Source organism: Poecilia reticulata, linkage group LG12 (genome assembly GCF_000633615.1).
Source record: "Poecilia reticulata strain Guanapo linkage group LG12, Guppy_female_1.0+MT, whole genome shotgun sequence".
In the NCBI taxonomy this organism is placed as follows: Eukaryota; Metazoa; Chordata; class Actinopteri; order Cyprinodontiformes; family Poeciliidae; genus Poecilia; species Poecilia reticulata.
Genome location: NC_024342.1, coordinates 10,966,308 through 10,992,566, shown reverse-complemented (window position 1 = coordinate 10,992,566; position 26,259 = coordinate 10,966,308). Strand labels below are relative to the sequence as shown.

The following is a 26,259-nucleotide window of genomic DNA, read 5'->3' as shown; positions in this document are numbered from 1 at the left end:
ATTCAGGCCATGGGTTTAATAGTAATATTTGCATGGGTTCCGTCTCATGTAGGAAAACAAGCTTCAAAAAACAGTTATATTGAGATACTGATTCCATTTAGTAAAGAGGAAATTAAATCTATTATTAAACAAAAGGTTAAGGAAAGATGGCAGAAGCAATGGGAAGAAGAGAGAACTGGTAGATGGCTTTATAGTATTCAAAGGAAAGTTGGTGCAATGAGGGGAACAGGAAGAAGTAGAAAAGAAGAAAACATTATATCCAGGTTACGTTTTGGTCATGCAGGTTTAAACAGTACACTATTTAAAATGGGGAAACATCCAACAGGTAATTGTGATTTTCGTTTTCAAGAAGAGACAGTTAAACATGTTTTGTTATGTTCTAAGTACTCTCATGAAAGAAGGAAGTTAGAATGTAGACTTCTAAAGAATAAATTACAGTTAAATATACAAGATGTCTTGGGGAATACTTCTACTTCTGAATATTTCCGTTATTTAAGAAACTATCTTAAGAAAACTAAATTGATAGAAAGGATATAAGTTTGTTTGTTTTTTAGGGGGGTGGGGGGAGGGTAATTGTATAAGTTGCATTCTGATTCACACTCGACTCCAGTAGTTGGCATAAATGCACACCTTTAAATTGCTTGCCAACCGCCATTACACAACAAGAAGAAGAACAAGGGTGGAAGTGCGAGTATTTGGACCGGGGCTACCTTTAGATGGCAGTAATACACCTTTATGGATGTAATCTGCGACTAAACTCCCCAGAAGAAGATCCCAGCCGACGTATTCTATAGTTTATGGCAGACGTGGCAAACGGCCGGTCACACATTTGTTGAGCACTTCCGAAACAGCAATCTGGTAAGTAGAGAAACTACCAAAGGACCGTTGTGTATGAGTTACTCAAATTTACTATCCGAAAGGTTAAACATGAGCTAGTGTATTTCTGCATTCTCGTTGTTATCATTCATAGGCACTAGCAGGTTAGCATGTTACACGCGCAGCAGCTGAGTTAAAATTAGAGCTTTATGTTTCTGTCGGCTGGCGTGTTCGCAACTTTTAGGAGAGAAATGCCTGGAGGACAACAGTTATCGTTTGTGCTCCGGTTGTAGAAGGAAGTTTCTGACTGAAAGTTTGAGACCGTTTGTCTTACTGCTGTCATTTGATCTTGAGAGGACCTACATAAAGAAAGCTTGGTTTTCATCCTGTAAAAGATGCGGTTGAAGACCACAGCGAAGTTAAGTTGCAAGTTGGATATTCGAGCTCCGCGGAGTAACCGGCCTTTAGCTCAAGGTTGATCCGATTTATGAACGCTAATGTCGGCCAGCCGTTCTCCACCGCTCCCCGGCCCAAGCGCTCGAAGGTTCTCTTAGGGACCTAACAAATTATCGAACCAAACACTCCTGTCAAACAAATGTAAATGCCTTGAATTGTGACCAACTGACTAACTGTCTATGCTTTTACATGAAACACAATATCCTCCATTACATTTTAAATTCATATACAATATTTTAAATAATTTTAATATTAAATAATATAATGTTTTCTTCAATAGCTTCCAAGTCATCTAACCCAGTGGTCCCCAACCCCCGGTCCGTGGACCAATTGGTAGCGGGCCGCGCAAGAAATAGTGAAATATTTCCGTTTTATGTATTATTTGAGTCTGGAGGATCTTTTATTTTGAAAATCCTTTAACCAGATTCTCTCGGTTACTTGCACGCCAACACTGAGGCCACAAGCAGCAAAATGAGAAACAGATCAGATGTCTTTGGAAAGTTTCTTTGCGAAGGGAAAAAGGCCCAGAGAAGAAACAGGAGAATGGATTTATCCCAGTACCAATGTGGGACTGGTAGGTGAGTCCCACATTATAAGCCGCTCTGCGTAACATGCGGCGACCGGCTGCTAATGAGGCAATGAAGCTTCAAGCTGCTTCGCCACGTAGAGACCAAGCAGGCTGTGGATATAACCAACACTTCGGGTGTCATTGTCTCTCATCACTCCCAGATGGGACCGTCTCGTTGCAGAGAAACATTCTCAGGGCTCCCGTTAGTCAGTATCGTGAGTTAAAGTTTTCACGAAAGTAAAATGTTCGTTTTTGTKKCGCATCTGTATCTTATTTTGAAGGGATATGTAAACGTTACCATAGCGACCAGAGTCGGAGCGTTTGGGCTGCGGTCGAGAGGAGATGAGTAGAGCTTGTGAGTCTTAAGTCTAGTTTAGACGGAAATATTTAAGAATTGTCGGCCGATTCTCCAAACCTCTGTGACCACAGAGCTGATAAAAGTCCAACAGGTTCGATCGGTTCGTGTGTCCAAGGCAGGAGCAGCACAAACCGATTCCAGTCACAAACATCCCGTTTCCAGAGGATAATCCAGTAAAACCCCCAACATAGCGGGAATTTAGAATAACCAAACATGGATGACGATGTAGAAGCAATAGTGATAGTTTGTAGACTCATTTGAATAAAAGACGTAACAAAAAGAAAAGGCGGTGGGTAGAAGACGGCGGGAGCAGCCGCTGTATTTGCTGCACTATTGATTTGGAGGTGAATATGTTTTTTCATAGTTAACATTTGTAACTGAATAAACATAATAAAGACCTTTAGATTTAATAATAAGCATTTCTACATATCTCCGATATCCACCGGACTCAGTTGCGCGATATGTCAGCTGTTAGGGATTCCCCTCTGTTCTTACGTCACCGCGCTTTTTGATTGGCTACCTGTCACATTCAGCAGGTCGTATTCTCGTTCCCAGACAGGAAAAASCCCACAGGTTGCGATAAAAACTCCAAGACAACCCAAATTGGGTATATTCAGGATTTAGCAGGAACACCCCCCCCAAATATGATTTGTGTTTAATAGCTTAACCCAGAACCAGTGTGAAATTGATCTAGAAATTGAGAGAGATGAGACACACTAATTTGCTTTCCATTTTAACTCATTTTTTATTTTTTAGCAATTTGTTTGGTCAAAATTTAGTATTTTTCTTTAATAGCTTCCAGGTCATGTGACCTATTGATTTAAAATCACTTTCAAATTGTTCTACTAGTCTCTATAGACGAGGCACACTCCTTTGTTTTCCATTTTAACTAATTTTTTTAGCAATTTGTTTGGTCAAAATTTTGTATTTTTCTTCAATAGCTTCCATGTCTTGTGACCTATTGTGACCCAGAACCAGTGTGAAATTGTTCTACAAATCAGTAGAGAGGAGGCACACTTGAGCTCTTGTTTTCCATTTTAACTAATCCCAAGGCCACCAAAATGAATCCCTTCAAAACCCCGATTGCGCAGAACGTGGCCTCAGACAGAAAATCCCCAAATCAAAAAATCAAATAAAATTTTAAATATCGCATTTCAAAGAGCTTTACACCATAAAAACACAAAAATGCAAAGTCATAGAAACACAGCCACTGAAACATTACATTTTCTCACTACATATCAGACAACATGGCTCTCATCTCGAGTCATGCGACTCCATGTGGTTTGGCAAGCACTAGGTGCTTGCCAAAACACACTAAAACTCACCAGGGAGAGTTTTAGTTCTCTCCCTGGTTTTCATAACAACCTCTTCAGCTTGTCAATGTTCCTCTTAGGCCTTCTAACGAGCCATCATTTGATCGAGGTGCGTTAAACCAGGGAGACAACTAAAACATGCAGGATGCTGGCCCACGAGGACCAACTTTGGGCACCCCCTGACCTAGGACCTCTTTTGGAACAAACTTCCAGAAAACTGTAAAATAGCCAAAACACCGACTTCCTTTAAATCTCAACTAAAAACCCAGCTGTTTAGAGTTGTATTTGAAACGTAATCAATTACAAATTTAATGATGGCTCTTGACTTAATGTAATGTTTTCATTGTTGATTCTATGTTGCATGACTTTGTGTTTTTATGATGTAAAGCACTTTGAAATGCCTTGCTGCTGAAATGTGCTGTGCAAAAAAAAAACTGGAAGCTATTGAAGAAAAATACTAAATTTGGACAAAAAAATTGCTAAAATATGAAAAATGAGTTAAAATGGAAAACAAAGGAGTGTGCCTCATCTCTTTCAATTTGTAGAACAATTTCACACTGGTTCTGGGTCAATAGGTCGCATGACTTGGAAGCTACTGAAGAAAAATACTAAATTTTGACCAAAGAATTGCTAAAAAATAAAAACGGAGTTAAAATGGAAAACAAATGACTGCCTCATCTACTGATTTGTAGAAAGATTTCAAAGTGATTTTGAGTCAACAGGTCACATGACATTATTACTATTATCACATGACTATTGAAGAAAACATATTATTTAATATTAAAATTATTTAAAATATTGTATATGACTTTAAAATGCAATAGAGGATATTGTGTCTCATGTAAAAGCATAAATTAGCACCGACAGTTAGTCAGTTGGTCACAATTCAAGGCATTTACATTTGTTTGACAGGAGTGTTTGGTTCGGTAATTTGTTAAGTCCCTAAGTGAACCTTCGAGTGCTTGGGCCGGGGAGCGGTGGAGAACGGCTGGCCGACATTAGCGTTCATAAATCGGATCAACCTTGAGCTCAATGCCACTTACTCCGCAGAGCTCAAATTTCCAACTTGAAGCTAACTTCCCTGTGGTAAACTGAAGTTGGTTTCCGATTCCAGCTTCCGATTCGGGAAATGGCTAAAGGGCGATTCCACCTAATTTTTCACTACCTTTCACATTTTTAATCTACTCTAGTAAAAAAAAACTACAACACCTAGCCTCTTCAAACCTGGACTAAATTATTCTGCTCTAATAGTAGAATTTTTAAAACCATGTTTGGTATTTGTGAAACTTCAACAAAGGTTGATTTCACCACTTTTTTTGCCTTTGGATCACACTAGAACTGCTCTACTTTCATCTACTCAGAAAGGTGGATTTTTATTTCCAGCAGACAGGACTTTTAGGGACGTGCAACAATTCAAATAAATAGGATTTTTGTAGGACATCTGAAAACAAACAGAGCCATTTACTTTATAATAACATATATTGAGCATTAATGTTTATATAAATCAAGTTTACACAGACGTCATTGCCATCTTTCACTATTTCACAAAGATAAAACGCTACATTGCTTGGATTGAGGTGTAGTTAACAAGACCCACACTACATGCCCAACAGTGGTGGGAAGAACTTAAGTACAATTTTCGTGTATCTGTATTTTACTTAAGTAGATTTAACAATGGATAATTTCTACTTTTACTCCACTACATTTTACAGTAAGTATCTGTACTTTCTACTTCACTACATTTTTACAAAAGTGTCGCGTTACTCGTTACATCCAAGTCGCATTGAGCTTTTTTCCCTTTAAAATGTGAAGTTCAGGACCATAAGGTGGCCCCGTAAAATCCGAGCAATAAATGACCTACGTGTCTGTTGTCACCCATCGCCTCCCCCTTTACTCGCACACGGAGCTCCAAGAAATGTGCAGTGGTTTTCTCTGAGCAGGAGAAGATGTCTGTCTAATCATCGGTAATGTAATGGCGTTGCAAAAATCATAAGATATGACGAAATATAAATTCAGCAGCGCTTCGCTTTCACAGACGGTGGGGACTTCGTCCAACTTTTAGCGTCACTTTAAAGGAATGCTTAAATATAGGTAAGCTCCGTGGACGCGATGCTAGCAAAGCTAGCTGTACAGAGACACATGTTGCATCTGCGATGAAAAGAAGTTGTCACTCATGCGAATTATTGTGTGGAGGTATTTACTGAGGTGTCGCATATATGGGACAATGCTGTGACCAAAGTGCAATATAGTAATATGACATTCAGGAACGATCCGATTCTTCTGGGCGGATCTTTATTAAGGTTATTAGGACGGAAGTCTCACTGACAGCCATTCTTTGTTCTTGTTATGCTCTGCGTACACTGCAGTAGCTATTATTTTATTTCATTTAAGAAAAAAATTTAAATAATTTAATTGGTGAATTAATAAAACAACAATGTTGTTTTATTAATTCACCAATTAATAAAACAAAGAGCATGCTCATTGCTCTTTGTTTTCGTCACCTGTCATGGTGGTAGACATTGCAGCAGGAGGGAGGATGAAAACCGTCACGGTGCTCCTTCTGCTTGGTTACTTCTTGCTTATTGCACCTTGGACAGTCTTCATAGTTGAGCTTTGTTTACCGTTAATTGCTATGTTTAATGGTGCAGACAGTTGTGGTTTCTGACATTGGCAATATGGGCGGTTTTTGAGAAGCAATTTTGATAGGTGCACTTAATTTTATTGTGTCACGTAGCGCGGGGTTCTGGTCTTGGTCTTGATTTGGTCTCGGGTTCGGTGGTCTAGACTACAACTCTGCTACGTTACTCCTTGGTTCCATGTCCTCCCCTGCCTACCCTTTGAGTTGGATTTCTTTCAAAATAAAAGTGGCAACAAAAAGTGAAGTTCATGTTATGTTAGGACAGGAGACGAGATGTTTCCATCCCTGAAATTATGATGCATAGAATCACATATCTAAGTCTAAACTATGTTACAGAGTAGACACAATCAAAACATGCTTTATATGTGGCATTGTTCATTAAAATGGCACATTTATGTTGTATTAAAATTAAATACAATCGGTCCACTTAATGATATTAGCGATTAGGTAATGCATTCAGTAAGTACTTAAGTATTTTTAAAAGCCAGTACTTTTTTACTTAAGTAAAATGTTAATGTGGTACTTTTACTTTTACTTGAGAACATTTTTGTCTGTGTATTTGTACTTTTACTTAAGTAAATTTTTTGAGTATTTTCTCCACCACTGATGCCCAATGTATGCTCCTGGCACAGGGGAAAAAAATTCTGTCAGGGATAACCTGCCTTGGCACAACACTCTTTACAGTAAATGCAGTGCATTGCATGTTTGCCTTTACTGCCTCTTAACCAGGAAATCTGGCCTAATAACTAATAACTGTCTTTAAAATGTACAGACTTTCCTCCTTTTAATTTCACTGGGCTCCAACTTGTAGTCGATTGTATGTGGCACATTTTCTGATGCATTGTCTGAACCAGAACTTGACATAACGTGAGAATTTGGCTTGATGTCAGAGCACTAGTAATAATTTTCAGATGACTCAGATCTTAACTTTGCTGTATTTTCTCTACTTATCTGTGCTACATCCACTGTTTATCTGACTAGTCTATCCTACTCACCTCTGACTGCAGGACACAAACATAGACACATGAGCAGCTGCAGCACAGTCAGTCCCGGGGGTGGGGGTTAGTTTCCGCTATTCATCATCTCTGATTGGTATAGGCCAAGATATGAGTCTAATCTGTTAATCTTGTTGAACTTCAGGAAGACTTACCGTGTCGCAGACTTTTTTTTAAATTTTTTTTATTAAAACATCAGGTTGCACTAGTGCAACTTCAGATTTTTTTTGGTGTGCACTACTGAGAAATTAGATGACATTTCAACTAAACTGTTCACACCTTAGAGTCCTGTAGAAATATGTTTACAAAGAAAAGATTTACATTTTTTTTGTTTGTTGCAGAATCTGGACTAAAGCTAAGCTTTGTAGCAAAGAAGATGATGGAAGAAAGTGGGATTGAGACAACGCCTCCTGTGAGCCCAACACCTTTATCACTCGCTGCCTCAGCCAGCATTCCACCACTCACCAGTGGTAAGACTTGATTTGTCCAGATTTGCTGTAAGGTTTATTTTGGAAACGGTGAGGTATTCTTCATAAGGAAAAATGGAGAGGGAACTGCTCTAATCTGTTTATCAGCTCTAATTCTGACATTTTAAAATCTGAACTTTTATTTATTTAAAGAATAGCCCCATCTTAGCAGCAGGTAAGCTGCTGAGATGTACCATCTCATTTTTAAGGGGTATATAAACAAGAATAAAAATCACTGTCCCACCCACCAGGAGAACTCTCTATTTTCACTAAGTTGGCACCCCATGGTTGCCAACTTAGTGACTTTTTAACTATATTTTACACACACACACGCACACAAAAATCAGCACTTTAGGTTTTTTAAAGATCGGTGATCGGCCAGAAAATTACGGTGGCGCCTAGGTGCAACCCACTTCAACATTAACATAGCAATTAAAAATTACAAAAACACAGAAACATTAACGAATCACTACAACATCTTACAGACAACTGACGTACCTTAAAGTAACCATGTTTGAGCACAGACAAACAGCGACTTTTCTTGCCAACTTCTAGGCATGGCATCAATAAACAAATGGCAAACGTGCCCGTTACAGGTTTCTCATTGCCTCTCCCTCTTTAGAAAAACTACACAGTATAAAAAAAGAGTTGGCTAAGCTAAGAAAATAATCAGAGTAGTTAACTGGGCCAATTTAGTTACAAAGGAAATATTTCTGGGTTGTTTCAAAAACAAAGTAATGGCCACAAAGTCACAAAGTGCTCGTAAATTTAGGTTATTATCTTTAATTCTTACCTGTGAAAGGCAGTGGGTCCACTTTGTACTGTAAAACGGTTGAAACTAGTCCATGCAGCACGTTCTCATCACTGCCACTTTCAAGATGGCAGCAACGTAAGTAGGACTCAGCGTATACGTCAGAGGTCCCCAATCTGTGGGGCGTGCCCTTCTAGGGGGGCGCCGTGCCATTGCAGGGGGGGTGCGGGAAGCCGTCTGGATGAAAAACAAAAAAAACATCAACGCTGTATGCGCTCGGTTTTTACCTTGGAATGGCCAACTCTCTGTTATTCCTACGTCAATTTGATACAGTAGGGGCTTCCACACTTCCCATATCTGTCTTGTCACTTTTATCAGCAGTTAAAACCGTTTAATCCTTTAACATGTGGTAACCTGTTTTTCCGAGCCGCCTTTAAACGCAACATGAGCGCTACAACACTCGCACTGGGTTTACACCTGTGCGGCAGTGATGGAGACCTGCTGCTGCTGCTGCTGTGCAGAGCTACGCAGGTGTGTTAGAATCATGGCAGCAAAACGCAAATAACTTTTCACAGTTTTTCCCCCAAATTAACCAACTTTTGAGTAAAGCTGTTGGATGCAGGTAAAGTTAGTCGATCCCCACCCCACTCTTTCTTAGAGACAGGGAGTCTCTAAGAATGCCCCCCCCCCCCCCCCCCACACACACACACACACACACACACACACACACACACACACGTCGTTCAACCAGACACAGCTATTTGTAATCCATTGGGGTGGGGGGCAGAAAATGTTTGGAAACCACTGGTATACATATTCATGCCTATTGTCCAATCAGTGATTTCTCACATCTCTCACTGGAACATACCTCTTCCGTTCTGTTAATGTTGTAGCGTTTTTGTAATTGTGCTTTGTTAATGTTGTGTTTTTGAATTTGTTGAAGTGGTTTGCACCTCAGGGCCACTGTAGAAAATTGCACCATTGCGTTCTTTTTAAAATGGCGATCTCTCTGTAGAACGATTGATTACTGTAATCATTGTTTATTACAGACAAAATATATTTAGTAGTTATTAACCCTTGTGTTTAGAAATGGGGTCCAACCGATCCCACACACACGTAAAACTTGTATCATTTGCCACAGTCCTACGTTTGCCTCAGTTCTCTTTAACAAGGGTTAAAGAAGTACTTGAACATCTTGAATATGTCTACATATAACATTCCTAAGGAAGAAAAACTTCATTCATCCTCTATTCTATTCATCCTCTATGTGCCGTATTTATTTATCCTTCTTCATTTCTATCTTTTTTTTCATCCGTCTCCCTTTCTCTTTCAATTTTTATCAATTATATCTTTCTCTCTAATTATGAGGTTTATTTCCTTACCAAGCTCAGTTACTCAGGGTGAGTATGTCCCCTCTGACAGCCAAAGCTGGTCAAAACTTTGATTCAATGATGACTGGATTTAGCTGCGTGTCAGGGCAGGACATGACACACTTGAGCTATTTTTGCACACTTTGGACTTTCGCCTGTAGCAGTAGGGACAGTTCCTCCTGCCGCTGCTAGCTGGTGGCTAGTTGCGTTTTTTTTATTTTATTCGTCTTGAACACACGCGAGCAGAGCAGTGACATTACTTTTCTGTGACTTTCGCTGTTTTGTTGCTCTTTCAAGTGTTGCATGTTTCCAGTCACGGAAACTTGCAATCTGGAGAAGAGCCATCGGTGTCTACTCCAGATTGCGTTGTTGGTTGTTCTGCATTTGAAGCTGCTGAACCTTTTCCCAGAGGGCAGCAGGGAGAACAAACCATGCTGAGGGTGGAAGGAGTCTTTTATAATCAACTGAGCTCTGGACAAGCGGCGACTATGAGCTGTGTCAAGGATGGAAGGAAGCTCAGTCCCAATGATTGTCTCTGCTGACCTTACCACTCTCTCCACACATTGCCAGTCAGAGGTTTTGCATGATCCAAACCAAACAGAGATGCTGTTGGTCAGTATACTCTCTATTGTCCCTCTGTAGAAAGTGGTGAGGATGGGAGGAGGGAGGTTTGCCTGCCAATTGCACAGGTTTGCCTGTGAATAAAAAAGACTTGAAGACTTGAATAAAAAAAAAAATCAAATAAATTATCACATTTTTCTCAATGTACAGCTTATCAAACAATGACAATAGTGTTTACAGTGTGAAACACTATTGGTTATTAGCAGCCTTTTACTGTAAAAATAAATATCTACGCATTCCAAGCTCTTCAGCAGACTTGATTTAGGCTCCACACTGATGCCTTGGACACACGAGTTGGGAGTAATTTCACATGCCAGGCTGTCGACCTGGCAGCATGATGGTTTTCAGGACACATCGAGTGCAGCTTCACTTTAATAAAAGAACTGTCCAGTCGTCTCAGTGCATCATTTGCAGCTAAAAATGTATCGTGCAAAGGATGACATATGACTAACATGCTAAGATGCCTTCGGATTCATGATGAATCTATAGAATTCTCATTCCTTCATGCACTGTGCCAGCCTTTCTGCGGCTCTCAAAAAATTTTTTTGTATATATTAAGCAGAGAGGAAAAGAGATCTGATTTTTGTCCTTTTTGTTTCAGGTCTGTCAAGTCAGCATTCTCTCTCTGGAACCAGCTCTATCACAAATTGTTCAACTTCCATTTCCAACTCTCCTCCATCCATTGATTCCCTTCCTCACTTCAGTAGCTCTTTGACCACGCCATGTTCCATTCTCTCCCAGTTCCCCCCTTCATCAACTCTTGTCTTACCTTTCCCTACCAGTTCTACCTTCCCTGTGGATTCCCCCCCTTTGCCTCATCTACCTTCTTCTGTTAGTCCTCTCTTAGCAGCTGGTATGGCTGCCCCTCCCGTACACCCACCCATGACAGGCTTCTTTACAAGTGCTGGATACGACATCACAAGGGGTCATGCTGGACGAACACCACAGACGCCCTTGATGCCTACATTCTCTAATGCTTCTCCAATGCCAGGTAGGAGCAACACTTCATTGGCAGTGTTTAACAATCAAGAATTTTCCAGTGTTGTGGAAAAACATTAATTGCCAAGCACTATTAGGTGAAAATCACTGACAAGTTTATTTAATACTATGAGCATGATATGAGAGCCACAAGCTCAAAAACTCATGAATAGGTCAGATACAGCTCCAAGTAAGTCTCAGAGTGAGTTCTGTGTGTACGCTGAGATGGCTCAAAGTTGGCTCTGACAACCAGCAGACAAAATAACAGGTTTATACCAAGGTCGGGATAACAAATCCAAAACAGTAGAGAGTCAGTCTGGCTCCTGAGGAGCTGCAGAAGATATCTAACCATGGGTTTCTAGCTTAGCAATATTCATTTGGTGGTGGTTCATAAACACTATGAATAAGAACATAATGATGACCATCAGATTATTAGTAATACGTTACCTGTATAATACAAAATTTCACCACATTCCCCTTTTTTTGACTATAATAAGATATGGAACTTTTTTATATTCATTACAAATAAATTTTGTTTCCATCTCCACTGATTTTGTTAAAGGGAATTAACAAATGTTTCAACTAAATGTTAAAACATTAACTAAATGTTTTTAGGGTGAGAATTGGAAAAATTATACCTTATTTTCAGACATTCATTGTAAGGACATTGAAAGTAGGCCTGTCACGATAACAAATTTTACTAGAAGGTTAATTGTCTAAAACATTATTGCGATAAACGATAATTTATCGCAAATTATCCTTTGACACTGATTTAATGGATATGAATATGCGATTTCCTGATAGATGCACTTTATTTTCAAAAGAACACATAACACTGGAACTGATAAACTAAATAAACCAACCAAAAACAAAAATAAAATGGATTCTCAGTCTCCATAAACAAAAAACGTACTTGAATTAAAACTAAACAACATAAAGCCAATGTGGAAATAAATACTTCAACCAAAAGAGTGCAGATTATGTAGTCTGTATATTGCCCTTCAGTAATCACTAGAATTAAATAGACAAAACGGGCACATCCGACTACCTAATGCAGTAGTTCTTGCACCCTTGTCCCTCAGTGGGGTCGGGAGGGTTGCTGGTGCCTCTCCAGCTAACGTTCCGGGCGAGAGGCGGGGTCACCCTGGAAAGGTCGCCAGTCTGTCGCAGGGCAACACAGAGACACACAGGACACACAACCATGCACACACACACTCACACGTAGGGGCAATTTAGACAGACCAATTAACCTGACAGTCATGTTTTTGGACTGTGGGAGGAAACCGGAGTACCCGGAGAAAACCCACGCATGCACAGGGAGAACATGCAAAGACCGGGAATTGAACCCAGAACCTTCTTGCTGCAAGGCAACAGCTCTACCAACTGCGCCACTGTGCAGCCCATTTGTGGTATCATTAATGTTTATTCAACATTTCGTGCAAAGAATATAGAAATGACAAGGGGAGGAGTTGGAGCCAAATTGCTACCTCAGTTGATAAATCCGGTAAGTTTTCAGCTGTTCTTCGTTAACTTCGTTAATAAATAGGTTATAATTTTCATTCAGTCCGGACTTTACGCTGACTCTAGCCACATGGATCACAGGTAGATTCTAGTAAAGCATTGATTAATGCCTGATTTTAAAATTAGTTRACTGGACTTGTAGCCATTATTTTATGCCCATGTGGCTGGACACCACACGGCACGACAAACCCGATCGAACCGTTATACCTAGGATTTCTGTCGGCTAAGGTGTCTCTCAGGGTTTGAAAATGGGCCGACAGTCGGCGACAACTCGTGTAATGTGCGCTGGACATTAGACTAAGGAAATTAGGAAGGGAGGGTCAGTGGAGAGCACTGGAGCTGAGCCTTTTTTCATTCAGTGTCATCAAGAGAAAGAAAAAAGGCAGGAAGAGACGATAAAGACGATAATTAAAATGAGGTCGATAGGTTTAATTTATCGTCCGATTAATTGATTAATCGTTTATCACGACAGGCCTAATTGAAAGACTATAAAGACTAACTGTAGGGAAAGTCACTCAGATAATGTCATGAAAGCAAGTGTCTTGGTATTCAGAATCAGCATTATTGTCATGGTACAAACGCAACACAGCCCATCCAAAGAACTCTGCATATAAAAAACAATATATGGACAACATAAAAACACAAACCATGTGGAACACAGGCCTCCCAAGTGAGTGATGCAGCCACCTAGTGGGTGCTTTCGTGGGTGACGCAAGGTTTGTTCCTGTTCACTGATTGGCTGTGGGCGTGGTCAGACGTAGCAGCAAAGAGATAAGAAAAATGAACACAGAACACAACACAGAAGTGACGGAAGCTACAAGCAAGCAGTGAACAAAGATGCCGGCTTTTCTTTGCATTGGATTTCAACATTCAGTGGCAACTTGATGGAGCAGTGAGGAATGAATCATTTTTGTCGACATAGCACAGAGAGTGAAAAGCCTCCTTAGCCGCTTTGGAGCCAGACGCAGCCCAACGGTGCACACCGACTCAGATGCATGTTAACACGCCTGCTGCACTCCAGTCAGGTGAGCAGTTTGTACATATATCTGTCTAGATATATGTAGACATATATATACATCTGTCTACATATTTATGATTGCTTACATACAGTCATGAAGGACATTTTAAACACGAAGTCTGCTGTATTTTTATGCTCAAACAAAATGCGCATTTTCTGAAGATACTCAGTTGCACATTCCTTGGGATCGGAGTGTGCTCTTTATAACTGTCTATTGTACAGCATGTTGCCCTTTGTTTTTATTTTGCGTTTTGTCTTACGTGAATCTATGTGCTTCAATTGTTTCTCATTTTCCTGTTGTTGCACCAGAGTTTCCCCCATTGTGAGATAAATTGGAGTGAAAATAGTCTCAAAATATCTGTGCGTGTGTAAAAAGATTTGTGTGTGTGTGTAAAAACATCTGTGCGTGTAATACTGGATTTGTAAACCTTAAAAATAAAATAAACCTTCTCCTACGCCTATAAATGTTTAAAAAGTACATACAAATCACCTGGTACACACACACAAAACTGCATTTACACACAGATCTGGTTACAAGTGCACAACTATTTTTTAGACTCATTTCACGCTTCGGGGAAGCTCCCAGATTTGTGTGTAGATGGTGCGTTTACATGCTAGTAAAAGCTGGGTCATCTGAGTTTTGCTCCGAGTCTAGTCCTCTGACGTTTCTCACTGTGCTGGTACCGAAGTGGCAAATACTTTAGTTTGGTGGAATACTATATTTATAGACATATTGTGCATTTTTGAGTGGTACAGGAGACTCAGTAGTCTGAAAAAGGACCACTGGGTGGCGGAATGGTTCGCTGGCTGGAAAAATATGCAGGCAAACCCAGAAGCAAGACGGAGCGTTCCGGTGGTCTGTCCTCTGAAGTAAGTACAAGCTAAACCTGCAGGCTTTGCTCTCCGATTATAATGAGACATGGAGTAATTATAAATGATTTAAGATTACATTTGTCTGGTATTTTGATACTCTGCCTTCCTCATGCGTTTCTGTTAGCGGGAGCTAATGTTTATGTCATGCTACGTTAGCTCTTCGCAGCTAAGCGTGGCTTTTTAGTATCACACTCAACACAGATGATAATCTATCTTCAGTCTTAACTTGAACCTAGGTTGATCTAGTTTTATGATGCCGAAGTCGGCAAGGATCTTCAGGAGATTATGGCAGTTATGAATCTTGGTCACTATCACTGAAACCGTATTTTGTTGTTTCAGCAGTATTGAAGGTAGATCTGGAACTGCAGGAACATCATCCTCTGCTAGACTTTATTCACCAGAACAAACTGAAAGGTACTTCATCTATGTTGACTTGTCAACTTATTTAAGGATTTAGTAAAATGTTCACACATAGGCCTGTCAGAATAATCAAGAAATCAATTAATCGGATGATAAATGAAAACAAACTCAATCATTTCCATTGGCATGATTTATTGTTTCTCTTTTTCTCTCTCTTTCTACCAAAAACTGGATAATAAAAGTATTCAGTTTGGTACTTTGGTCTCAATTAGACCTTATTTTGAATTTTGTTTAAAACGACTTCAGTTTAATGTCCTTTGAGAATGTGTTCTTGTATTATTATTCCGTAATTAAAATTATATTACTTAAAAAAATGGTCTCAAAAGAACAATATTATTGTTTATCAAAATAACTCCTGGAAACAACTTATCGGACAGTAAAAATTTTTCATGGTGACAGACCTATTCACACATCCTCCAGAATCTTCAGATTAAACTGTGTTTGTGTCTGGACCCCATTTCATCTGCCCTTAAACAAATGTATACCTCATCTGCAAACCAGGACAAACATGCTGGTTTGCATGTTCACCCCCACCTTCTTCAAACTAGACAAAATGGGAGTCAATCAACTCGGCTACGTTTGTGCTGGTTTGTGCAGCAAAAATTTTCGTTTGTGCTGCTTTGGCTTTGAAGATATTAATGAAAGTGTAAAGGTCAACCAGCCCCCCAACTTTTATGAAATCCAACTTTCTTTATATCTTTAAAATGATAGTGGCACAAACGAACATTTTTGCTGCACAAACGTAGCACTAACGTGTGACACTAATTTTGTTTGATTTCATAAAAGTGGGGGAGAGGGGCTGGTTGACCTTTTGACCTTTACACTTTCATTAATATCTTCAAAGCCAAAGCAGCACAAACGAAAATTTTTGCTGCACAAACGTAGCTGAGTTGATTGACACCCATTTTGTCTGATTTGAAGAAGGTGGGGGGCTGGTTGACCTTGGATGACCTCTAGAAACATTTCTTTATATCTTTAAAATGATAGCAGCACAAATGAAAATTTTTGCTGCACAAACGTAGCACAACGTTTGACACCAATTTTGTCTGATTTGAAGAAGGTGGGGGGCTGGTTGACCTTGGATGACCTCTAGAAACATTTTTTATATCTTTAAAATGATAGCGGCACAAACGAAAGGTTTTGCTGCACAAACGTTTGACACCAATTTTGTCTGGTTTGAAGAAGGTGGGGGGCCATCTTCACTCAGGTTTGCATGTTTGTCCTGGTTTGAAATGAAGACGAACATGCTGTTCGTCTTCATTTCAAGTTGACTAATGTAGATGGTAAAATATATTCAGATGGTTTCGATTTTCACAATTTCTTAATTGATATTTTGACACAATTGACAGCTAATAGACACATACTTAAAATATTTATTTTCTTATGCATTTATTTAGTATTTGCACCACTGCAAAAATAGCCTTCACAGCAAAACATTTAATGCAGTGGTTCTTAACCTGGGTTTGATTGAACCCCAGGGGTTCGATGAGTCGGTCTCAGGGGTTTGGCGGAGCCTCTGCCACAGAGGTAAAGACACACTTGTGTCAAGTTGTGATGACGCGCCCCGCTTTGCCATCACTTGCTGCAGAGGATCACGTTACATTGCTTAGCCAATCAGTGCTGCGGAGGAGCACTGATTGAAGGAGTTCCACTCTCAGCATGGATTTGAACTTGTGTCTTTAATTACTTCAGCAAAGCTCACAGTTTTTACCAAATTCTGTAGCCTTCGGTGTACTTCTAAATCTGCTCCATAGTTGCATCTTTTCGGGCTTGCTACTGCCTCTAGTGGCGTGGGGGTGGTAACGCAATTAATATAATTACATTTACATTACTAAATCAGAATACCGCAAAGTCTTATTTATTATTAATTTTTCATTCTCTTAAGAATGTAGAGCTAATTAAATGACCTAAACAAGACCTTAAAGTGGTTCCAGTTTCTCTCGATGGCCAACTTGTTGAAACTGTGGCAAATTTTAAATAACTTTGGTCGTTCCTAGACAGTCAGCTCTACTTTGCTGAAAACACTGACTATATTTTGAAGAACTGTTCTCAGAGACTCTATCTTTTAAGAAGACTTGGTGATCTTCTTAAAGTGACCCAACTAGACTCTCATTGGGTCACCCATATGTCTTGAATTTGGAAAAAGAAATAATTTTATTTATCACGAAAAAAGAGTTCAGTGAATGCGCATATGAATCTGATGGGTTCAGTACCTCAAAAAAGGTTAAGAACCACTGATTTAATGCATACATATTTGATCAATATAAAAAGAAAAATTTCTACATACATTGTGATGATTCAAGTAATTTTCAGGTTCAGTAATGTTCTGTCACAGTCAGGTCTGTAAGTGCATCAGCTGTTCAGGAAAATCAACAGTTTTTTCTAACACTAACTGTATATTTGTACTTTTCTCTGCATCTTCAGACAATCTGCTGCAGCTGAGATTCTGGGAGGTTCAACACCAAAACCTGAAGCTTCAAACTGAGCCGTCGACTGAACCAAGACGCCTTTCAAACTACAGTAGTTAACCTGCTTTGTTGGTAGATGTTATGGAGTCTCCTCAATCTGTACAGACTGACCTTGGTCATATTTGAATACACAGCTTTATGGTGTTTTCTTTTGTTAATTGATTATAGTAAATATTTGAACATCCATGTAAGTTTGAAGACATTTCATAGTTAACTTTAGGTAGCTGTGAATCCACCCGTGTTAATCTGAACCTATTTTGTTAAACATTCAACAGATTTGTTGCAATCTTAAATATTTAATCTGTCCTTTGTGTGCAGTGAAATGAACATTAAAGTTAATTCAGGAAATACTTTTGTCATCTGCTTCTTTCTACAGTATAAATTGAATGATGCCTCTATTAAACTCATATATTTGTGACATCAAACTTTTTTCTGTCATAAAGCAGTGGTCAAACTATGGCTAAATGCTTGTTTACTTTCAACAAATGGAAACCATTATGGTATTAAAGTAAAGAAAATATGAATACTCCTCATCTACCTCAACACAGGTAAAGTTTCCACTGTATGCAAGTAAATGTGATTACAATTGAGTGAAACTTGTACAGATGGGCTTTAACTCCAGTTCATAAGGGTCGGTGTCCTCCAACCTTTAGATGTCTTTTCTTTAACGCACCCGAGTCAAATCATGAGGTCATTAGCAAGACTCGACTGTCCTAAGCAGCCATTTAATTCAGGTGTGTTGGACCAGGACGTATCTAAATATTGCAGGACACCAGACATCGATGCCTGGATCTGAGGATCCTGTTAGAGGACCAGTGTGTTCCTGCAACAGCTCCATCGGATCAGAAGGTAGATGAGATCTGAAAGATCCACCAGAAAGTGAAATGACACCCGTTTTGTCCTGTGTAGAGATACATATAAAATTTTATTTATACACATAGAAATTCATTACATTAGAATCGAAAGGCAATTTATTTCACTTAATTATATTCACTTAGTGAACAAAGTAAAAGACAAATCAGAATGTCTCACAAACTATATATAAAATATCAGTCAGCAACATGACTTAGGAATTTGATTGGAATCTTTTGGGCAAAACAGATACTCTAAGAACCACCCAGAGATCATTTTTATGGTTTAAAGCATGGGTGCTCAAACTTTTTGAGAGCAAGATCTACTTTTTCTCTCACCAGCCGCCTGAGATCTACCTCATGACACAAAGACATAAAAATAGCAAATTAAACTCTATTGACTTATTTTATCTGGGAATATACATCAGTTACAGCAGAAATAAAGTGACAGAAAACCTAATCCAGTTTCTTTGTCAGTAAGATTCTGACACTGGGAGCAGGTCACTGGTTTCTCGTCACTGGTTACTGGTTTCTCAGTCAGAAGCTGGTTGCAAACCTGACGCCAGCAGGTGTCAGTCAGTCATGGTGGATCTGAAATTTGGTTTGATGACCTCGATATGAGAAAATACAGACTGATGGGGGGAACCAAAGAGCCCAATAAAGGTAAAGGCAAATCTTCTGAAGTCGGGATATAATTGATTTAATTTCACATAATTATCGCGGTAGAATTTGTTMAAACTTAATGAAATATATTTSTCCTATTTGATGTTTGTTGTGACGTATGCTCACAAACGAACGAGGTAATTAGTCCAATTTTGTCGTTTATTGAATATTCAGAAACTACAGCAGGTGTGATGAGCCACAGCAAAGGTAAAAAAAAAAAAAAAAAGGTAAAATAACCCGAACAGACTATCAACTGAAAACAACATCTACCTTTTTACTCTCTGTCGTTTAAGCACACCCGTTGCCGTGGAAACCGCCTGCACCCCGCAAGCCGAGCAAAGATTAGGCTACATTAAAAACACAACATTCAGTCCGTTATGATATCAGGTTTCCAAGCTTGATATTTAATTCTCGATTATTAATAATCCTCTCAAGAACACAGCGGTGGTTGAGTAGCTAATTTAAACTCCTGCTCTGCTGTCAGTGGATCTTTGAGTCTCTTTTTTTGTTTTTTTTGTTTTTGTTTTTTTGTTAATGGAACCGAAACGCACAGAATTGCGCAACACCTTGTTGAAACAATAATTACTGAGATTATTAATTTTAAATGTTTCGTTGACTTTTTATAATTATTCTTTTAATGAAGCTACAAACGTTTAGGATCTTAGGCTTATGAAAAATATTCACTATCAGAAGAGGAAGTGCTGGTCTCAGCGTCCTGGCGGCGTTCAGTTTGTCACCTGCTGCCGAGATCGACTCAAAACCTTTCCGCGATCGACCGGTTGATCGCGATCGACGTATTGAGCACCCCTGGTTTAAAGGTTCAAACTGTGCTGAGTGATACTAAAAAGCCACGTTTAGCTGCGAACAGCTAACATAGCATGACATAAACATTAGCTCCCGCTAACAGAAAGTATGAGGAAGGCAGAGTATCAAAATACCAGACATATAAAACGTAATCTTAAATCATTTATAATTACTCCATGTCTCATTATAATTGGAGAGCAAAGCCTGCAGGTTTAGCTTGTACTTTCTTCAGAGGACAGACCACCGGAACGCTCCGTCTTGCTTCTGGGTTTGCCTGCCTATTTTTCCAGCCAGCGAACCATTCCGCCACCCAGTGGTCCTTTTTCAGACTACTTAGTCTCCTGTACGGCTCAAAAATGTACAATAATAAATAATTTTAGGATATTATAAGAAAGTGCTGAGATATAGTTTTCCACCGAACTAAAGTATTTGCCACTTCGGTACCAGCACAGTGAGAAACGTCAGAGGACTAGACACAGAGCAAAACTCAGATGACCCAACTTTTACTACCATGTAAACGCACCATCCACACACAAAATCTGGGAGCTTCCCCGAAGCGTAAAATGAGTCTCAAAAATAGTTGTGCACTTGTAACAAGATCTGTGTGTAAATGCAGTTTTGTGTGTGTGTACCAGGGGATTTGTATGTACTTTTTCAACATTTATAGGCGTAGGAGAAGGTTTATTTTATTTTTAAGGTTTACAAATCCAGTATTACATGCACAGATGTTTTTACACACACACACAAATCCTTTTACGCACGCACAAATCCTTTTACACACGCACAAATCTTTTTACACAAGCTCAGATATTTTGAGACCATTTTCACTCCATACTGGGCGGGCTATATAGTAGGAGACAAAGGACTTCAGATCTGACTGGAATTGCCTTTTGTCAACTTGTATGCATGTTTGATGCGTAAGTGGATCTCCAAGATGTCTTGTACTTTGAATAAATTTTGGTTAATGTCAACTCACTGACTCTTGGAATCTCCTTCATCAACGAACCTTAGCTGGAGACGTGCAAGTCTCCAACAACATCTAGACTAAAAACACACCTGTTTAGAGTTGCTTTTGAAAAAAATAATTCTTGACTAAATGTTTCAATTGTTGACTGTGTTCTATGACTTTTTATTGTATTTTTATGATGTAAAGCACTTTGAAATGCCTTGTTGCTGAAATGTGCTATACAAATAAAATTTTATTTGATTTAGGCCATTGAGCCTTTACTGTTAAATATGTTTTTTACGATTTTACTGGTCAATTTTATCTATAAAGCATTCTTCTTACTAAAAGCACCTTTAGTGCTGTACAGATCAATAAAAACAATTACCCACCCCACATGGAAAAATCCACAACTGTAGGAAAAATGCACTATGCAGAAATGATCCAATTCAAGAAATAGTTCAAATGACTTGACCATACTCTCAAAGACAGGTTTTACAGTTGTCTTATTGACTGAATACTTTCTGCATTGTCCCTATAAGTATTTTGCTTGTTTTTTTGTTGTTTTTTGTTTTGACTAAATTAGGTGAATTTAATGCCAGATCACTTTTCCATTTTGCTAGACTACCAGTCCAGATGATCTGTATTGGTGATCGGCCCTTATGTGTAATTGATATCGGAATTGGCAGCAAAAAGTCTAATCGGAGGATCCCTGGGGCTACCGTTGGCCTTTTTGTCACCTCTCTCCCTTTCCCAATAAGAGGCTACATTCTTATTGGGCGACTGTGACTGTGACCTTGCGATCAGAAGGTTGTAGGTTCGATTCCAGCTTCCTCCTGCCACATATCGATGTGCCCTTGGGCAAGGCACTTGACCCCAAATTGCCTACCAATCTGCGTATTGGTGTATAAATGTATGAGCGTTAGAGTGCAAATGTGTGAATGTGACTAGTGTAAAGCGCTTTGAGTGGTCAAAATGATTTACATTTTACATTCTGGTGCGAAATATAAAAGTTTGTGTCTGCCACAAGATGGTTTGAACTTCCTCCTCCTCTCTGCATCCACAATGCCTCCTTATCAACGTATCTAAGAGTTCTGGCTTCAGTTGTGGTATTTCTTCAGCTTTTCCAATTTTAATCAGCTGCTCCTTGCTATGGTTGCACATCATAAGAAAGTAACAACGTATGGAAAAATATTGCCAAAAATCAGTCACACTACACAATGTCCAAAGCAAGAAGGAACAATTGTCCAAACAAAGCTATGTTCCCCCAGAAAGGCAAGAATGAAAGTTTGGAAAAGAAAAAATATCAATACATAGCTACTGCCACCCTGAGCACTCCCCTGAGCACAGGCACTTTTAGAGGGAGTTTCCAAAACTTATTGGTAGTGATGCTCTTCTCTGTCGGCAGGTTTGGCATCGCCCTGGTGATCCTGTTATACAGATTTTTATACCAAGTGATCTGCAAAAGTAAGTGTTGAGGGGGGCTACATAGCCATTCTCTTATTTGACATTTTGATGTAGTAACAACTTTACAATGTGCTCAAGGCAATATGCTACATGCCTCGAAACGTAACTAAGTGGTGTTTGCAATGTGTGGTGTGTGAGGTACGCAAGTAGCCAACACCTCATCAGCAGGTCCCTTAAAACATGTTGTCTAGGGGTGTGCTGTGGTGGAGCAGGTCACAACCCATGTATGGAGGCCTTAGTCCTTGACATGGCAGTCACAAGTTCGATTCCCGGCCTGGTGACCTTTGCTGCATGTATTCTCTCATTACCCATTTTCCTGTCAATTAGCTATTAAATAAAGGCGACTAGAGCCAATAAAACCTTAAAAAAAGTCTGAAAGGCGTTTGGATAAAAATAGCAATGGAACTGCCTGTCACTGCTCATGGAAACAGATACATGCTTGTTGTAATGAACTATTTCACAAAGTACATTGACCTGTATGCATTTCCTGACCTAGCAAAAGTGCTTGTTTGAAGACTACATTAGTCGCCACATTGTTCCCCACAGCCTATACACAGACCAGGGATGCCAGTTTGACTTAAGACCTTAGTAAATGTATGGGAGTACACAAAACAAGGAACAAGGACATCTCCATATCATGTAATGTCGGATGGAATGGTGGAATGGGCTAATGGATAAATAAAAGGACAGTTTATAAAGTACCTTTATTCAAAAGGTGGTTAGTGGGATGAACACGTGAAATGGGTTGCGTTTGCATGCAACACTCATGCTCCTTCCACTACAAATTTCACCCCATTCTTTTTGGTTAATGGTAAAGCACACTCACATGATGATTATCTAATGATTATCCTACTACTGCACTAAACAAACTTGGTAGACTTTAGCTACAAACAATACAGCTGCAGCCTCATAACAGAAACACTATTAAGACAGGCAAGTGAGACATGACGCTTATGATCACGTTTAGGGTTAACACTAAAACTTTTTGTACTGGGCCAGTGTTTCTCAATTACTCTTGCCCCTGTAGGGATCATACTTTTTTTTCTGTTTATTGGTTTGTGTTTTAAATTTGAGTAAAGTTGTTCAAGAATAAAGTCCTAAATTGATAACTCTACATCACACGGTACTAAAATGGGGAATACTGATCATTTGTGAAGGTTTAAATGGTATTGGTTTTACAAATAAGCAAATACTTGATCTTTTAAATTATCAGAATGAAACTATTAGCCACTGGTCACATCACAGATCACTCTTGACATTTTTGTTTAGAACCACATAAATCAGACATAAATCCAAAACAAGTGTAGTAGAAAACAGTTTTCCCCTTCCCATTACGACAATTGAACAGAATCACACTTGAACTTAAATAACCCCATCCCCTTCAGACATACTCTGAACTCAAAATGAAATATGTCCCCTGGTGTCGATAAACACAGGAAAAGACAAATGGCTCCTATACTCATAATGGCTTCCTTATTCTGGGAATAGTATAACTATTCTGCTAATAGAACTTTGTTCTCATAATATGACTTTATTCTTGTATTTGAAAAGAAAACTTCTTAGCCTGGCCATAAAACTCAGTCATTCTTGATTTACTGACCTCTGCTGGCAGTTTTCTTTTCACTGTCAAACTTCTACATCTCTCTTGTATGACTGTAGATATATTTCAAAACATCTGTGCTTAAATCCTCAGGTCTGCTTACATCAGCAGGTGTCTGTGTAGGCCCCTACTACTGGTTTGAACAGGGAGCTTGTTAATTAGTTTGAACACTGCTGCCACCTAGTGACCGGAGGCTTGTGTTAACCGTTCCTGCTTCTGTCTTCTGACCCATGGACTGAAAACACAGGGGAGATATGTCCTCCAGGGCCGAAGGAGGTCTCTACTTCAGGGTTAACTCCCTCACTTGCCCTTGTGAACATAAACCATGCGGTGGCACTGAGGTGGTTAGAGGTAAAGTTAATAGCTTCGACTTAACAAATACAGGCCGCACAGAATATTTCCTAACTACTGCTGCTTCATTCGCTGGAGGACTGCTGTCACACATCTTCCTCACCCACACACAACAGACACACTACTTACTGAGCTCCTCATCAGATATAGTGGAGGCACTTTCTGCAACACTACTACCCCTTTGGATGGCAATTAAGCAATAATTGCAGCCTTACAATGCATAAAACTGATACACAATCCCTAACAAGAGATAACAGTATCAATCATCATTAAATAAAAGTGAGGTATATCATCAACCATATAGCCAGTGATATAATTAGCTCATTTAAAGTGTGCTTATATGTGCAAAATTAAGCATTTACATGCCATAGAGGAGGAAAGAAGTTACTCAGTGGCACCTATGACGCTGGGCAGGACACTAACTGACCCTATCTGGTGTGAAAAACAAATACAGCTAAACATGTTCTTTTAGATAAACCATTGGCTCTTCTGTTAAGTTTTCTTTTATAGTTTGAACAACTGAACATCAGTAAAGAAAATAGACAAATATGGATTTTTTTAAACAGTATTAGCTAACTTTGCAACACACTAGAACCTTAGGGCCCACCACACCCCCTCCATCCTCATGGTTCACGTGGGAAGGGGAGGATGGGATCTGTTGCAGTTGATATAAACAGCAGGGGACAACCTGCACCCTCACTGGCTGCATCAGAAAACAAACCCTGCAGACCCAGGTCACAGTCTGCTGACTGTCAACACTTTGACAAAGTCAAAGTCTTGCAAGTGTTGATCAACTTTGATCAAAGTCAAAGTTGATCAACACTTTGACTTCATCAAAGTGTTGATCAAAGTCAACACTTTGATCCAAGACCCATGTGTTGTCCAGGGGCTCCCATCTGCGGTGGCACTTTAGCTGGTCATGGTGGACGACTTTCACCTTGGACCTTGGGTTCTTCTGTACCCAGTAAGGTAGGTCTTCCAGTTGGCCTAGGACAAAGAATGTTCCTTCATAAGATGAAACGTTTTGACTTTGTTCTTGACATGACGTGTCCCTTTAATGAGATATCACACAGGGTTTCCAATTTTATATCACACAGGGTCTCCAATTTTATACTACATGTGGCAGCAGTTCTTGTCGTACTCTCTTGGCATGTGTGACTGAGTTCCCAAGGGCTTCTCTAGCGATTTGGTGAGCCAGCTCCAACCGTACCCAATCTACTGCACATACTCTGGAGCAGTCGGTTCACTGCATAAGACTTCAGGTTAGATTCAGGTTAGTAGTAGGGCACTTTCACTAAAGAGGATGATGCGGTGTCTGCCAATGTCAAGACAGGTTTCGGCTTGTGTGAGGAAGGGATGCTCCGGCAGCACTTCTAACCCTACTATATCTGCTACAGATATGACGTAGGGCCTCTCCTTGGGCGGCCACCTTATCGTGGTGGAGGGGTTTGAGTGTCCCAATGATCCTAGGAGCTATGCTGTCTGGGGCTTTATGCCCCTGGTAGGGTCACCCAAGGCAGACAGGTCCTAGGTGAGGAACCAGACAAAGCGCAGTCCGAAGACACCTTAAGATGAACACAAACTTTGGTCTTTGTTTTACCTTGCCCGGACGCGGGTCACCAGGGCCCCACTCTGGAGCCAGGCTTGGAGGTGGGGCACGATGGCGAGCGCCTGGTAGCCGGGCTTTTACCCACAGAGTCCGGCCGGGCTCAGCCCGAAGAGGAGACGTGGGTCCCCCTTCCGATAGGCTCACCACCTGTCCGAGGGGCCAAAGGGGTCGGGKGYATTGTGCTATGGGCGGCAGCCRAGGGAGGGGACCCTGGCGGTCTGATCCTCGGCTGCAGAAGCTGGSTCTTGGGACGTGGAACGTCACCTCTGGTGGGGAAGGAACCGGAGCTAGTGTGCGAGGCTGAGAGGTTCCGGCTAGAAATAGTCGGCCTCACCTCGAC

The 26,259-nt window shown here is 40.0% G+C and overlaps 1 protein-coding gene and 1 long non-coding RNA gene across 3 annotated transcripts in view; both read left to right on the top strand.

The window, feature by feature from the left end:
• Positions 1-608: 608 nt before the first annotated feature.
• Positions 609-26,259, top strand: part of prrc1 (proline-rich coiled-coil 1) — a 53,287-nt gene continuing 27,636 nt past the window's right edge. The window contains exons 1-3 of the mRNA XM_008423811.2: positions 609-858; positions 7,486-7,614; positions 10,955-11,344. Coding sequence (XP_008422033.1) covers positions 7,521-7,614; positions 10,955-11,344 — 484 coding nt within the window. The 5' untranslated portion in view covers positions 609-858; positions 7,486-7,520. The remainder of the gene's footprint in view (positions 859-7,485; positions 7,615-10,954; positions 11,345-26,259) is intronic.
• On the top strand, positions 14,326-18,832 carry LOC103473509 (uncharacterized). 2 transcript variants are annotated; one of them, XR_535028.2, is made up of 3 exons: positions 14,326-14,740; positions 15,086-15,157; positions 17,588-18,832. It is a non-coding gene; the product is annotated as an uncharacterized LOC103473509 (long non-coding RNA). The 2 variants fall into 2 exon arrangements; XR_001777155.1 differs by having other exon boundaries at positions 15,083-15,157.